This window comes from Perca flavescens, chromosome 8 (assembly GCF_004354835.1).
Source record: "Perca flavescens isolate YP-PL-M2 chromosome 8, PFLA_1.0, whole genome shotgun sequence".
In the NCBI taxonomy this organism is placed as follows: domain Eukaryota; kingdom Metazoa; phylum Chordata; class Actinopteri; order Perciformes; family Percidae; genus Perca; species Perca flavescens.
In genome coordinates this window covers 25,071,118-25,084,855 of record NC_041338.1, presented here as the reverse complement: position 1 = coordinate 25,084,855, position 13,738 = coordinate 25,071,118, and the positions used below count along the sequence as shown (strand labels likewise).

The window sequence follows — 13,738 nt, the reverse complement described above, 5'->3', positions numbered from 1 at the left end:
AAACATGAGATCTGACAGTATAACATAACATAAAACTGTACTTTCCAGAATCTGTGTGTCAACGAGGAGGTGCGTCGCTTGGGCAGCATCCAACGCATTAACGACCGCTGCATTGAGATGCAGAAAAACAAACATGGTGAGAGCCCCTCACACACTAGCTCCAGAACTACTGATCTTACAGAAGAACATTTCCAGATAACTTCAAGCTTGTAAGAGATTTGCTACTTTCAAAATTTCATGTTACTTTTTATTTGAATTAGGAAAGCTTCATCAATTAAAAACCTTCTTCAGACCTCCATCGCTACCGCGTTGGCTGGAGGATGTTATGCTTTTTCTTAAGTTATAAAAAATGTAATTTACACTGAGAGGGTCAATGAATAACTTTTACTTGAGATGGCAACCCATCATTACCTACTTTCAGAACTTAAAAGGACTGGAGCCCAAACCCATATGATCGACCTTGCGCTTCTACTTTCTTTCTTCTTTCCTCTTTGAGAATGTGCGGTACACAGGCTCATAAAACACCTACTGTTATGTGACAATTTACTAAGGCTGTTATCAGTATTACTATGGCACTTCGATAGGTTGCCTTGATGTCTTCCCCAATTTTTTTTATCCTTTTTATAAATTTTTATTTTGTGTGCTTTTAATTTTACATTTGATTTTAGATTTTACTTTACTACTAATCTTTTATTTGTGATGTTGTAATGCTAGTTCAAGGAATTTTGATGAATGATGTTTATGACTGTTGGAGAAAATGGAAATTGTTAATTTTTATACTGATACGCTTTATTCCTTTATTTCCTCTGGATTTCCATCAATAAACAGATTTAAAAAAAAAAAAAAAAAGTGAGTGATCCAAGATAGGCAGCAATAAAAATGTGTTACAGGCAGACATTAGGCAGACAACACAAAACATGCCACAAATCAGAATTAAACATTTCTATAAGATAACTCAAGAGCTGTCTAAAAACATAATAAATAAGACCAGTTTTGCTTACAACGCTGCCTTTTCTGCCATTTTGTAGAAAAGCCGCATCATGAAGAGGGTGTCAAACGTAAGCGAGGCCAAGCAAAGAGTGTGTGTCCCTATCATAAAGCTTCAGCACTGCAGCAGATGAGGGACGACGTTCTGGGGACAGTCCATGATATAGAACAGATGCTGAAGCTGGGCAGAGAGACACATTCATGTCCTTACTATGCCACACGCCTCGCTGTTCCCCCTGCACAGGTAACACTGCTCTCTTTGTACTCCGTTCATCAGTTCCTGTGTCTCATGACTCTGGAGAACATTTTTTCCTAAATTTCTTTAAAGTATTTTTATTAAGTCAATAACTTTTTATAAGCCGATTCACATTTTATTGTTAATCTGTATGGCCTATGTTTATTGTGTCTGCATAGTTGGTGGTGTTGCCCTATCAGATGTTGCTTCATGAAGCTACAAGGAAGGCAGCAGGGGTCCAGCTGAAGGGTCAGGTACTGTAGGATTAGATGCTATTTTTGATTCTATCTTTGGTTTTTCTGTTCAGTAATTGTCAGTATTATCATGGAAATCAAAAAGAAACTTTTTAACATTTGAAATGCCCTTGTTGCGGCTGTGAGCAGTCCAACAAAGTGCTGCCGCGAGGGACTAAACACTGAGCGATGCATAAACACACTGTGGCGCGCTCGACATTGTATTGCAATGATTTACTCCTCCACACGTAAAATACCACTAGTACTGCAGTTACCATATTTAAAGTTACTTTGTGAGTTGAAATAAATAAGTTACAGAAAAGTGTTCACTCCCAGGCTCACCCCCTCTCTGTCAAAGCCCCAAAAAAATATGTTATCACTTCCGCTCACACCGCAATGAAAAAGCCCACCACCTACAATATAAGTGCACAATATAATAATCAATACATAATTTAAATGAGACCATAAACAACATACAATATGTGGCTCCTACAGCCCTAGTAATTTAATTATTTTTACATTTTTTATTTATTTTTCATGAGTAGTTTAACCTCTGGCACACAGCAATAACATTTCTGAACAAAAATGTAAATGATGATTGTGTGGTCAGTTTCAACAACTTGAAGTGGAATTGATTTGTCATATTACTGATAGCAGAAATGTTTTTTGAATATATATATATATATATATATATATATATATTTTTTTTACAGGTGGTGATCATAGATGAAGCTCACAATCTTAGTGACACACTTTCCTGTATACACAGTGCAGAGCTCAATGGAGCTCAGGTAAACAGATTCATACACATCATGTACAAAATGTAGCTTTAAACTACACATGTTCTCTGCAATATACTGAGTTGTGAATCTTCTACAGCTTTGCCGTGTCCACTCGCAGCTCACCCAGTATGCTGACCGCTATAAGTGAGTATATACGCAGGGTCACACAATGCACTCATTCAGAAATTCAATATTGTCCTCCTGACTCTTGTTGTTTATGTTTTCACAACATCAGGAGCCGACTGAAGGCCAAGAACCTGATGTACATCAAACAGATTCTGTTTGTGATTGAGGGGCTTGTCCGGGTGCTGGGAGGTGAGTGTGTTCAGTTTTTGATTATTATTGCTAATCTGCAAGATGGGTAGGAGGGGAAATTGCTGGACAATTCCAATTATGATGTAAATATTATCCTTGCAGGAAAGGTGGGGCAGAATCCACAGAGCCAGACTACACAAACAGGTTAGTGAATACAGTAATACACACACATAAACACACACTAATACACATCTAAGAAAACATTGTTTCTCTATCTTTAGGAACTGAAATGCTCTCCATCAACAACTTCCTCTTCAAGGCTCAGATCGACAATATCAACTTGTTTAAGGTAGTTGAAGGTGTTAAAATCGCTGTTTAAAATTGCTTCTAAACACCATACCATCCTGCAAACTCAGATTTTTTCAATGTCATTTCACGTTAGTTACAGAGATACTTTGAGAAGAGCCTGATCAGCAGAAAAGTAAGTGTTTAATATAAATGTATTGATTTATGCCTCGTATAAATATTGAGTGATCCACTGTAAAATCTAATAAATCTCCCACGTGTATTCACTCTGCAGCTGGGTGGCTTCGTGGAGAAGTACGCAGGATCAGGTGTGAGTCTGCACACTCCGAGCAGCTCCAACAAGGAGAACCGACGCACTGAGGGCTTAAACCGCTACCTTCAAACGCTGCAGAGCAACCAGAGCACTTTGCCAGGTCAGAGGGCTGTATTGCCACCCACATATTAAAATCATCATTGCAGACATGTGACATTACGGTAGCAACATGCCATCATTTATTGAAAGAAATGGGATCCTATTCAGAAAAAAGAAAAAAAAAACTTAATATCAGAAGAATTTGGTTATAATGGAACTACATGGTGGGATGTGTGGAAATTCTCTTTCCCCTGAATAGACATTTTACTACTTTACACAGACTAAGCACTTTTGCAGACAGTACCCACAATATAACTACTACCATAAACATCTCCCACATTTCCTTGATTGTAAAGTGCACAGGCAAGAGAATAGATATCATGTATGTTGTTATAAAACTGGAAAACTATCATGTTCAGAGTGTTTATGGTTAAGCTGGATCTAAGTTGCATGTGCAGCTATGATTGTTCTTTTCAAACCATTCCCGTGCCCCTCACATCCAGCCTTACACTCTGGCATTTTGCAATCAACACACACTGAACAATGTAGCATCCCTCTGGTTTTTTACCATGATTGATCTATTCCGTAATGCTCTCATGTGCAGTTTCTTCAGCAGGCCAGCAGGGGTCAGAGGCAGAGAAAGTGCTGTCTGCATCTCCCATGATGCAGGTGGAAGGTTTCTTCATGGCTCTCACCAACAGCAACACTGATGGCAGAGTGGTGGTGCATAGACAAGGTACCGTTTAAAAAAAATAAAAATAACACAACTCCAAATAAAGAACAGTAAATAAAAGCTTTTAATTTCCAGGTACTTTGTCGGAGAGCAGTGTCAAATTCCTGCTGTTGAATCCAGCGGTGCACTTTGCCCAGGTGCTGAAGCAGTGCAGAGCAGTCATCATCGCAGGAGGAACCATGCAGCCGGTAAGTTATATTAAATCCACTAAAAACAAACTAAGCCTTTGTTGTGGAAGAGTTTTATCATTCTGAAAGATGTGATATGTAGGTTTCAGACTTCAAACAAGAGCTACTGTTTTCTGCTGGAGTGGGAGAGGAGCGCATCATTGAGTTTTCCTGTGGTGAGTGGCCCATTTATTTTATTTTTTTTTAACACCGCAGTACTTTTGTGGAGTTTCTCTTTTTGTGCTTTTTATAATGCACTCTCTCTTGATGTGTTTATCAATATTTCTGTGTGTGGGGAATTTTTTGATGAATAATATACGTCTTGACAAAAACTCAAATAACAGATTTTTAGCATGTGTGCTAATTTTCTGTTGGGTTATGCATGCAGATTAACTAGATATAAGAATCGTGTCAATGAACTTGCACCTGTTTCAAGTGATTGAGGTGACAGATTATTTCAGAATTGATACAAATTATGCTACGTTGTGAACTAAGCCATGAATTAATTGTCCATCCACTGTATATGAGCATGAAATCCTATATTAAGGATCAGTTGAACATTACATTTGCTGCCTGTCATCGCACAGGCTGTATTTTTGCTTATTGAACTAGGAAGATTGTTGTATCATAAGCCACCTGGCACACAAAATGAAAGACTGTACTATTAATATGTTCTCAGTTTTACAACATCTGTGAAATTTGAACACAACTCAAATGATCGATGATGATGATCCAATGTTCACTATTTATATGCATAGAAAAGAAAGTCTTAGTTATGTTACATTCTGCATAATGTGCTGTCAGAACTGTATTGTATATGAAATATATTTTATTTGATCATGTAAAATAATTTTACATGATCAAATAGTTTTGTTATATTTAAATCAATATAACAACTTTTTCCCCGCTAACTTCTGTCTTCTGTCTGTAGGTCATGTTATTCCTCCCGAGAACATTCTTCCCCTCGTCTTGTGCAGTGGTCCATCCGGTCAGGAGCTGGATTTTACTTTCCAAAACAGAGACTCTCCACGCATGGTAACCGACTCGCACATGTTGTTCTGTTAGGTTCTTGTGGAAATATCTTTGAATGTAGCTGCAAGCACTCCTGCTATTGTGTGCCTGTTGACAGATGGACGAGACAGGGCGTATTCTCTCCAACATTTGTAACGTGGTCCCAGGCGGGGTTGTGTGCTTCTTCCCTTCGTATGAGTACTCAAAGCGGATTGTTTCTCACTGGGAGGCCAGCGGTGCGCTGACTCGTCTGGCTAACAAAAAGAAGGTACATCATCACGCTAAAAAGCTGTCTTTATCCCACCTTAACTCAAGGGTGGCAAAATATGTCAAGGGAATCATTCTTAAAGTGAATTTTCCGGACTGTCTCTAAGCTATCGCAATTACTTTCTCAGATCTTCCAGGAGCCAAAGAAAGCCAACCAGGTTGAGCAGGTGCTGAGCGAGTTCTCCCGCTGTATCCAGGTAATATTCATTCCTCAAACATCAGCCCTCATCACCAACATCAATAATACGTTCATTATGAGTGATTACCTCTCTGAATGACACTCACGTGTTACTATTTGCATGTCTCTTCCCTTTGGTAGAGGTGTGCTGTGGACGCCGGCGGGCTCTCAGGAGCGTTGCTGTTCTCTGTGGTCGGAGGAAAGATGAGTGAGGGCATCAATTTCTCCGATGACCTGGGCAGGTGTGTGTAATTTGTGAGCACATTGACAGCCAGCAGTTACATATCATATGCATAGCCTATCGTCACTGTCAGGCGAAAACCTTGTTTGTACAAAACCGTAGCTTTTCAGGAAATGAAAAAAGGCTTATTTGAAAACGTATCATCGAGCTAAAAAACCCACAGACAGATATGTAGGGTGACCACTAGCATTGATTTATGAGGTTTTTGCCTGACCGTAAAGATATGGTACTAAATTCTCGTTTCTGTGTGCACATGGTGGCAGGTGTGTGGTGATGGTGGGAATGCCATATCCCAACATCAAATCGCCAGAGCTGCAGGAAAAGATGTCCTATCTGGACAAACACCTGGTGAGAATCCTAACTGTCCACATAGGTTTCACCGTAGCCACAAACCTGGCAAAACAAATACAAGGTCACAGGAGTGCTGAGATGAAGCTCATCGTCAATCTCGTCACATTTCTGTTTGTTAGATTCACAGTGGAGGGAGGAGCCCTGGCCAAGCACTAATAGAAAACCTCTGCATGAAGGCTGTCAATCAATCCATAGGTAATGATGCAATGATTCTTGACTACAGATATGATAAAAAAAAATCATTAATAATTATTGATTTCATAGCCAGTAAGATAGTATAATCGTTGTTAATATATATTTGACTTCATTTTCCCAAAGGAAGAGCTATCCGTCACCGTGGCGACTATTCCTCCATTGTGCTGTGTGACAGACGTTACTCTCGACCTGCTACGCTCTCTAAACTTCCCGCGTGGATCAAAGATCGCACCAGCACACACACAACTTTTGGCCCTGCTTTTGCTTCCTTACGGAAGGTGAGAAGCAAGTACACTCATGTACCCCCACTCAAACCACTGTATCATGACTAAATCATATTCTTCTTTCCTAGTTCTTCCTGGAGAAGAAGCAGAAGCAGGTGTAGTATCACTTGAACTGGGCTCAACGGACATTTCCCACGACAGAGGTTAGGAAGAACTTTGGGGGAAACCCAGTGCAACAGTGGCCACGGTGAAAGTGTAATGTGTTCTAATGACAAAATATTACTGAAAATCATTAGAATGCCTCTTTAATACGTTCCTTATCACAAGAAGGCCGCAGCCCCTTTATATGCTGCTTTTGTGTTTACATTTTGAAGCCATCAAACCTCTGACTGCTCCTGGCTGGAGTTCAACGGTCAACCAGGGAGCCAGTTTTTCCTTTCTCTGTACATCATTTTACATTTCAACTTTCATATCTTGCCTATTTCTTGTGTTCTGTTTTGGCTTGCAAATCTCTCTGGTTTAGAGAAGCGAAGATGAATTGGAGAATAATGAATGAATAATGTATACGATGGCAGACTGCAGACAAAGGCCAAAGGGGCATTTATCAGATTGACTCAGATGTATCAGTCCTGCAATGTCTTCAAATTCAGTCTGGAACCTGTTATAGATTTTTAAATTCAGTATGTTGAGATGACTTACTGAATCAGATACCACACAGATGTCAGACGCAGCACCATCTTAGGAATTCATGTGACTGATTTACCCTTGAAGAAGATATTAAATATTTAAAGCATTCAATGTTAACAGTTATGTAATTCAAAAATTACTTTTATTTAATGGAAAGTGGTTAGTGAAATGGTTCTACGATTGTTAGTGTGTTAATATTATGAAAATATGTTTTACAATGAATATGATTATCAATAAATTGTTTGATTATTGGAGTTTTAGTGAGGTTTTGTTTAACTAGTTAGACAAACCAATGCACTTCTCATTATGAAGCCAATTATTGGCCATTTTACACTGCAAGAGAACTTATCACTTTTTATAATGTGAAGTGATTGGAGGAAAATGTAAGTCCTTTGTACACAAAACTATCAAAGGCTTTCATTATCAACGCTTTAAGTGTTCATTGTCCATCATGTTATGCCTCCCAGTCATCATCGTCTGTTGTCGCATGTGGCACAGGAAGTGGTGGAATGACATCTGATATTCTGGCAAATGCACCGCTGGTACCAGCGGGAGGATCACCCGACTCCCCCCCTGCTGGACCCTTACCAGATATGCCTACAACAAGGGAACAGGACACATCATTTTCTGTATGCAGTTGCAACCACCTGCTTCAGTATTTTCAATCTCATTTGACAAAAGGTTTTCCTCACCTTTCCTTCGCATGGCAAGTTTATTGAAGAGATCAGACATAAAGTCTCCACCAGTAGACGCCGCTCCCACTGCTGTGAGACAAAGGCGGACAGTTACTAAATAATCATACAATCAGTATTTTTATTTGATTGGTAATGGGAGCAGTGAAACGGTTTCACTCATTCCCCAGTGCTGCGCTTCAAAATGGAGCACACAATTACAACAAGACTTGTTATCTAGTTAGTCAGGATAAGCAGCTCTCCAAATATAAAATGTTAGGTTGTGACCTGGCTAGCCAACCGGAAATGAAGGCAAAGATATGCTGACTGATATTAGGTCAGACAATTTAAAATATAATTAACCATGTCAACCTTTTAATGAGAATGGTGCTTATAAAGCGAAGGTAACAAATCCATTGACTGATGATAACCATATGAGATATATACACAAACCCTGACATGCAGCGTGATGCACTGTATAAACTCATGGGTGAATGCTAATTAGGGACTGGTGACGCTGAGCTTTGATTGCATAACTTTCTCATCATTGTTAAAGCTGCATTGTGTAACCGTTTATAAAACACGAGCAGAACCACATCCCCACTCAAACAATCTGGCACCTTGCTCTTGCTCCTTCTGTTTCTTCTTCTCCATCTTGCGTTTTTTAACATTGCGTAACTTTGCTTTGCCGATGCCTCCGGCGTTGCGGATGGACTCCAGGAGGCTGGCACGGCCGTCTGACGGCTCAACCACCTTGTTGGGAGTACCAGACACAGGGCCTGCAGACAGAGGAGACAGTCAGCGGTGGCAGGGCAATTTGGGGTTAAGCCCATTAATGTCAATCTTCAAGGTAGGAGCAGGTTTTCACCACTTTAATACACTGTCAAGCTCGATCATATTCCTCCAGTCTGTAGTGTGTAGACTGTACTAGATTTGAGTTGCACATATGCCACAAACCTGAACTTGGCACCCGAGAGACTTCTATGGGGCTGTCGACAGGAGGAGGAGGTGGAGGAGGAGGGGGAGGAGGAGGGGGAGCTCCTGCAGGAATGGCGGGAGCAAGGGCAGGCTCAGGAGGGGGAGGGGGAGGTGGTGGAGGAGGTGGAATGTTAGGTTGGAGCGGAGATCCTGAAAGAGAAAGAGATGAAAGTCTACAAACAGCTTCCAACACACCACAATGCGATTGTGTGTGTGTGTGTGTGTGTGTGTGTGTGTACCATGCGCGTTGTTCTCCTCAGAGAAGGACGGCAGATCAGGGATGTTGTGTGTGGGTCCTGACGGGGCGAAGCCGGGCCCGAGGTCTGCACTGTAGGACAGGTCATCTGCGATGCCTGGCAGGTCAGGCAGGAAAGATGGCACATCTATCTCCGGTACCTGGCCCAGGTCTGGCACATAGAAATAAGACTCTGCCGTCTGTTAGAGAGAAAACATTAGAGACAACCAATCATATAAAATAGTCAAATTAACAATGTGTTTTGGTTGGAAAACAATGTTTGAGGTACCTGTCTGTCTAGTTGCTCTCTCTTCGTGATGGACAACGGTGCATCAAACGGCTTCTCTTCTTTTTCGGTCTCTAGTGTCGTGTGTGTTTTTGTCACTGCTCCCGCCAGAGGATCAAGGAACACGTACTTCTTATATCTTTAAAAGCACACAAATCCAAAAGATATTAAGAAAAGACTGAAATCCTAATCACAGCTATCCTCTGTGTCTATTTGTGTGTGGACTCACAGGTTCTCTGTAGTATTAAAGAGCAACAGGGAGCTGACAGATGAGATGTTGCGTGGCAGACTGCCCAGTCCCTCCTCTGTCTCATCCTCAGATTTCTTCTTCTTGCTCACACACACTGGGAAATACATTAACTTCTCCTGAAAGAAAGACATACAGACATAGAGTGAGAGGCAGATCTGTAAAATGTCAACTAAATCTTGAATAACGCAATTCACAAATGTCACCAAAGCGCTCCTGCACGCAGATACACGGGCGCGCACACACTACTACAATACCAAATTATATGGCTGGGGACATTGCTTCTGAGGGATATTGAATAATGCATTTCTGCACCAGAGAAAACTGCCAGCAGTGTTTTCATTTCTCCCTGTTCATCCTTTCTGACAAATACACACAGATACACACACAAAAAACATTTTTCATACATTTTCCTAAGATGGTAATGGACAAACTGTGGTGTTCACTATAAATAATGCAGGAGCCTGTGCTGAGTTGTGCTCACGCACGCACGCACGCACGCACGCACACACGCACACACGCACACACGCACAACTTTTCATTAAGTAGTTGTCAGTTGGTTATTTAAATCGTAGGTGTGAAAGATTGAGACTGAAATGGGTGAAAGCTTATCAGTGCTGGTGGAGTGATGAATGACTTTTAATATGGATGCTGCTAATCCTGAGAAAACAGATGTTCATGTAAGAAAATGATTAGTTAGAATAACAACAAAATAGTAGAACATTTGGCATGCAGATAGGAACACAAACATGTGAAGCATACTTTATAACAGGCTTGTGTTATATTTTTTCCACTAAAAAATGTTTATCCAGACCAGGCCAAATAATTATTTGAAATACCAGTTTTAGTTTTTGTCAATCTGGAGGTCCGATGGGGAGGCATTACCTGTTTTGTTTTTAAGCCAGGCAGGTATTTATTTACATTCATATGTTTTAAAAAAAATATTCAGACATTATCAGATCAGAAGAACCTGGCCCGTTGATAATTATTATGGTGCGACCAAAACCTGGCTCTCAAAGCATGTGTGTGACTTCTGTGCAGTTTAGGGTAAAATTTGGTTGAAAAAGATTTTTTTTTTTAAAAGAGCCATTAATCTTTCTCCACTAATCCAAGTCTGGGTCTAGGCTAAGCAAAACAGCCCAGATGTCCTTCCCTGCCTCCCTGAAGGATCCTGAGGTGGTTCCATATCAGACAGGATATATAATACCTCCTCAGGGAGGCGTCCAGGAGACATCAGATTCTCCAATTACCTCAACTGGCTCCTTTCCAAAATGAAGAAAAAGCCCTTCCTATTCTCCCTCTGGATATCTGAGCTTTTAACCCTGCCCCTAAGGGTGAGCCCAGGCAGGCACCCTGCGAGGAGTCATGTAGGCTACCTCCATCAGTAATTTCATTCTTTTGGTCATTACTCAGGATCATAGGTAAGGGTTTGGATGTAGATGCAGTGACAATGATTCTGGATTCTGGAGGAGCAAAGTGGACTCTGTCCTGGTCATGGGACAGAAGACAGAATGATGGGGTCATGAGAGTTTGCTCCTACAGTATATGGAGGGGTCGAGACTTAAACTCCAAGTCCTCCTTTCCTCGTATGACCGGGGTGAGAGTTGTGTCATAATAATCAGCAGAAAGATAAAAGCTATGTAAATAGAAATTGATAATGCCTCTATTTATCCCTGTTTTGAACCTACAGTTTTAGCAGTGTCAGCTGTATAAAGCGGCCCTAACACTATCAGGCTAGCACACACTTTCTTCTCTTTTATATAAGTTATAGAACTATAGCTTGTGGGCTTCAAAACATCAGTTGTAAAACAATTTGTGAAACCATGGCTCTCTTGAAAAGTCCCATTTCTTACTGTTGCATTAATTCCTTGTATAATCAGCATTTTAATGTATTTATCTCACCTGCAAGGCCTTCTCATCAAAGGATCGAAGTTTATTCTGTATCCTGTGTCGGGGGCGGGTTTGTGAGGAGGGGTCTATAGCCTCAATAAAGATAGATGAGTAATCCCGAAGTCGATCTGGGGCCGGGTACTTAGCACTGGAGAAAACCTATTGACACAGAAAAGAGCTGATATAACTGACAGACACAGGACAAATTATTGCTTTCAGTGATTTTGTCACCTTTATTGTGACTATTGTGTATCATGGGTTCAACAATATAAAGCTGCCTGCCAAAGTGGAGGTGCTGCGTTACCTTGGTGGCCTTCTTACTGCCTTTGATCTTGTCGACACGGGCCTGAGCTAGTCTAATCCGGTCAGTGACGCTCTGCAGCTGGCGCCGGTTCTTCTCTACACTGTCAGACACCCTGGAAGCAACGCACACATACACACCAACATGAAAATGGACGTACACACATCCACACACAGAGGAAAACATGTCTGAGACTGTATTACACACTTCAATATAGAGGAATGACACCCTATTCCACATTTCTTTTATATGCACTCTGCAGGGAGCTGAGTTTCTGGGGGGGGTTCTGGGTTTACCTTCTGAAAATATCTGTAGAAATGGTCTCCAAGTAGAGTAATGCATCTGCTATCTGATGGACAGCCTCCTCTCTCCTCAAGTCTGGCTGGATGAGAGGCACAGAGTACACCTGGCCCTCCAGGCAGTGCTTCTGGGTCATCCTAAAAGAAAAAAGTTTATAATCAAAAACAAGGCTGATGATAGAGAAACTGGAAGGGAACGTCTGTTCATTTTGATAGTCAAAGGTTCAGTAAACTCTTTCAAAGTGATGCTTGTTGTTGGATCCAACACCATAAAACTGTCATAACGTTATTTAGAGCCAGTACTGTGAACTAAAGCCTTAGCTCTTTACCAAACAACGCTCCCTGGACCTCTTTTTTAATTAAATCTACAACATTTCAGACACATATTTGGTATAATGATACAGAGAAACAAGAATATGACCTTAAAAAATAAAATTAAAATTGTGTTAATAAAAAAAGTAAACTGGGGATTAATAAACTTCAATAATACAAAGTTGTACATAAGAGAGAAAAACATTATTCTTAAAAGAGCCTACCTTACAGTTAAACAGTTTTGTAAAACTCATCATTGCAAAAATTTGTTTTTATATTTGGAGAAATATAGATTTGTAGGATATATACTGTGTAAAATGTTGACATGTACTTCCTTTAACTTATTGGTGATACAGAATTGATTTGGTAATAGCCATGCCCTCTGCCAATCAGTATGATTAAAAATGTTTTCCTCTAGGAGTAATTTTCCACCTTTCATATAATGTATTACATGTATTGTTGGATTTAGTTTTCAAAATGTCAATAGCATTGATCATCAAGAAAGATTCTATCCTCAGTGCTTCTTGAAATTGCAGATGACTTCTCATTACATGGGACAGACCGTTAGGTAAATTCTAACTTTAATTACAAAATTAAATCACCTGTCTGTTACAGAAAAGGATTTAGCAAAAAGGAATCGTCCATATAACAATCCTCGACCTCATCTGACTCTCACATGACGAGGCTGGAAAGGTATGTAGGTTTTGGTTTCAATGTGTAAATTGGCTAAGTTGACCCCTAGCTGTACCGTTATATGGTCATATTAACATCTAAAAGCTAATAAACCCTCACTAAAGCTGTTTACAACAAAGATCTTCTAAATAAATAATCTGTATAGTGTGACGTTAACTTGACAGTCAAAAGAAAGAAGCCGCTGTGTCCATGCTAAAGATAGAATCGCCGTGAGCCTTAAACCGAACAACACACATTTAATAATATGTAATACTAAAAAATGTAGTCTTATTAAAATGTTAGTCTCACCTGACCATGGGTGTTGTTTACTTGGTAACGGTTACCGAGAATAATTCGCTAGGCTATCTTCCATAGACAGTATATAAGAAGCTATCTTCTGCTTCTGATTAGCAAAACAACAACGGTTCTGTACTTCCGCATCCCTGTGTGACACGCACGTGGCACGTGACCACGCCGGAGTTAGTGTTGCCTTCAAGTTCTCTCAGAACGGTCTGGATGAACTGAGGTATTGGCTAACGTTAACTTAAAAAAAAAATATTATACAGTCAGCTGCTCAATTGTCATTGAATTGTAGAAGTCAACAACTTAGTAACTGCCTGAGGAAGATCGTGCGACATGATCT

The 13,738-nt window shown here is 40.4% G+C and overlaps 2 protein-coding genes across 5 annotated transcripts in view; one reads left to right on the top strand and one right to left on the bottom strand.

Annotated features, from left to right (window-relative positions):
• ddx11 (DEAD/H (Asp-Glu-Ala-Asp/His) box helicase 11) overlaps positions 1-7,458 on the top strand; it is a 27,297-nt gene extending 19,839 nt beyond the window's left edge. For all 4 annotated transcript variants that reach the window (XM_028585437.1, XM_028585438.1, XM_028585439.1 and 1 more), the window contains 21 exons: positions 49-136; positions 1,029-1,231; positions 1,402-1,476; positions 2,169-2,246; positions 2,335-2,381; positions 2,473-2,552; positions 2,655-2,696; positions 2,774-2,841; positions 2,935-2,973; positions 3,073-3,211; positions 3,755-3,886; positions 3,959-4,071; positions 4,154-4,226; positions 4,982-5,085; positions 5,180-5,329; positions 5,457-5,525; positions 5,648-5,748; positions 6,011-6,095; positions 6,218-6,293; positions 6,417-6,571; positions 6,646-7,458. In XM_028585437.1, coding sequence (XP_028441238.1) covers positions 49-136; positions 1,029-1,231; positions 1,402-1,476; positions 2,169-2,246; positions 2,335-2,381; positions 2,473-2,552; positions 2,655-2,696; positions 2,774-2,841; positions 2,935-2,973; positions 3,073-3,211; positions 3,755-3,886; positions 3,959-4,071; positions 4,154-4,226; positions 4,982-5,085; positions 5,180-5,329; positions 5,457-5,525; positions 5,648-5,748; positions 6,011-6,095; positions 6,218-6,293; positions 6,417-6,571; positions 6,646-6,678 — 1,950 coding nt within the window. In that variant the 3' untranslated portion in view covers positions 6,679-7,458. The remainder of the gene's footprint in view (positions 1-48; positions 137-1,028; positions 1,232-1,401; positions 1,477-2,168; positions 2,247-2,334; positions 2,382-2,472; positions 2,553-2,654; positions 2,697-2,773; positions 2,842-2,934; positions 2,974-3,072; positions 3,212-3,754; positions 3,887-3,958; positions 4,072-4,153; positions 4,227-4,981; positions 5,086-5,179; positions 5,330-5,456; positions 5,526-5,647; positions 5,749-6,010; positions 6,096-6,217; positions 6,294-6,416; positions 6,572-6,645) is intronic.
• Positions 7,330-13,578, bottom strand: wash1 (WAS protein family homolog 1). The gene is made up of 11 exons (XM_028585442.1): positions 13,405-13,578; positions 12,109-12,249; positions 11,816-11,927; positions 11,524-11,670; positions 9,604-9,740; positions 9,378-9,513; positions 9,093-9,288; positions 8,833-9,003; positions 8,496-8,654; positions 7,897-7,968; positions 7,330-7,801 (listed from the first exon to the last, which is right to left on the bottom strand). The coding sequence occupies exons 1-11, from the start codon at positions 13,410-13,412 to the stop codon at positions 7,659-7,661; spliced, it is 1,422 nt and encodes a 473-aa protein (XP_028441243.1). The 5' UTR covers positions 13,413-13,578; the 3' UTR covers positions 7,330-7,658.
• Between the last annotated feature and the right edge of the window lie 160 nt (positions 13,579-13,738).

Bases quoted from the DNA above. Each gene is read 5' to 3' on its own strand.
- wash1 (XM_028585442.1), bottom strand. The intron at 9,514-9,603 runs GTGAGTCCACAC...GTGCTTTTAAAG, and splicing joins TTTAATACTACAGAGAACCT to ATATAAGAAGTACGTGTTCC. The intron at 9,289-9,377 runs GTACCTCAAACA...TCTCTCTAACAG, and splicing joins GAGAGCAACTAGACAGACAG to ACGGCAGAGTCTTATTTCTA.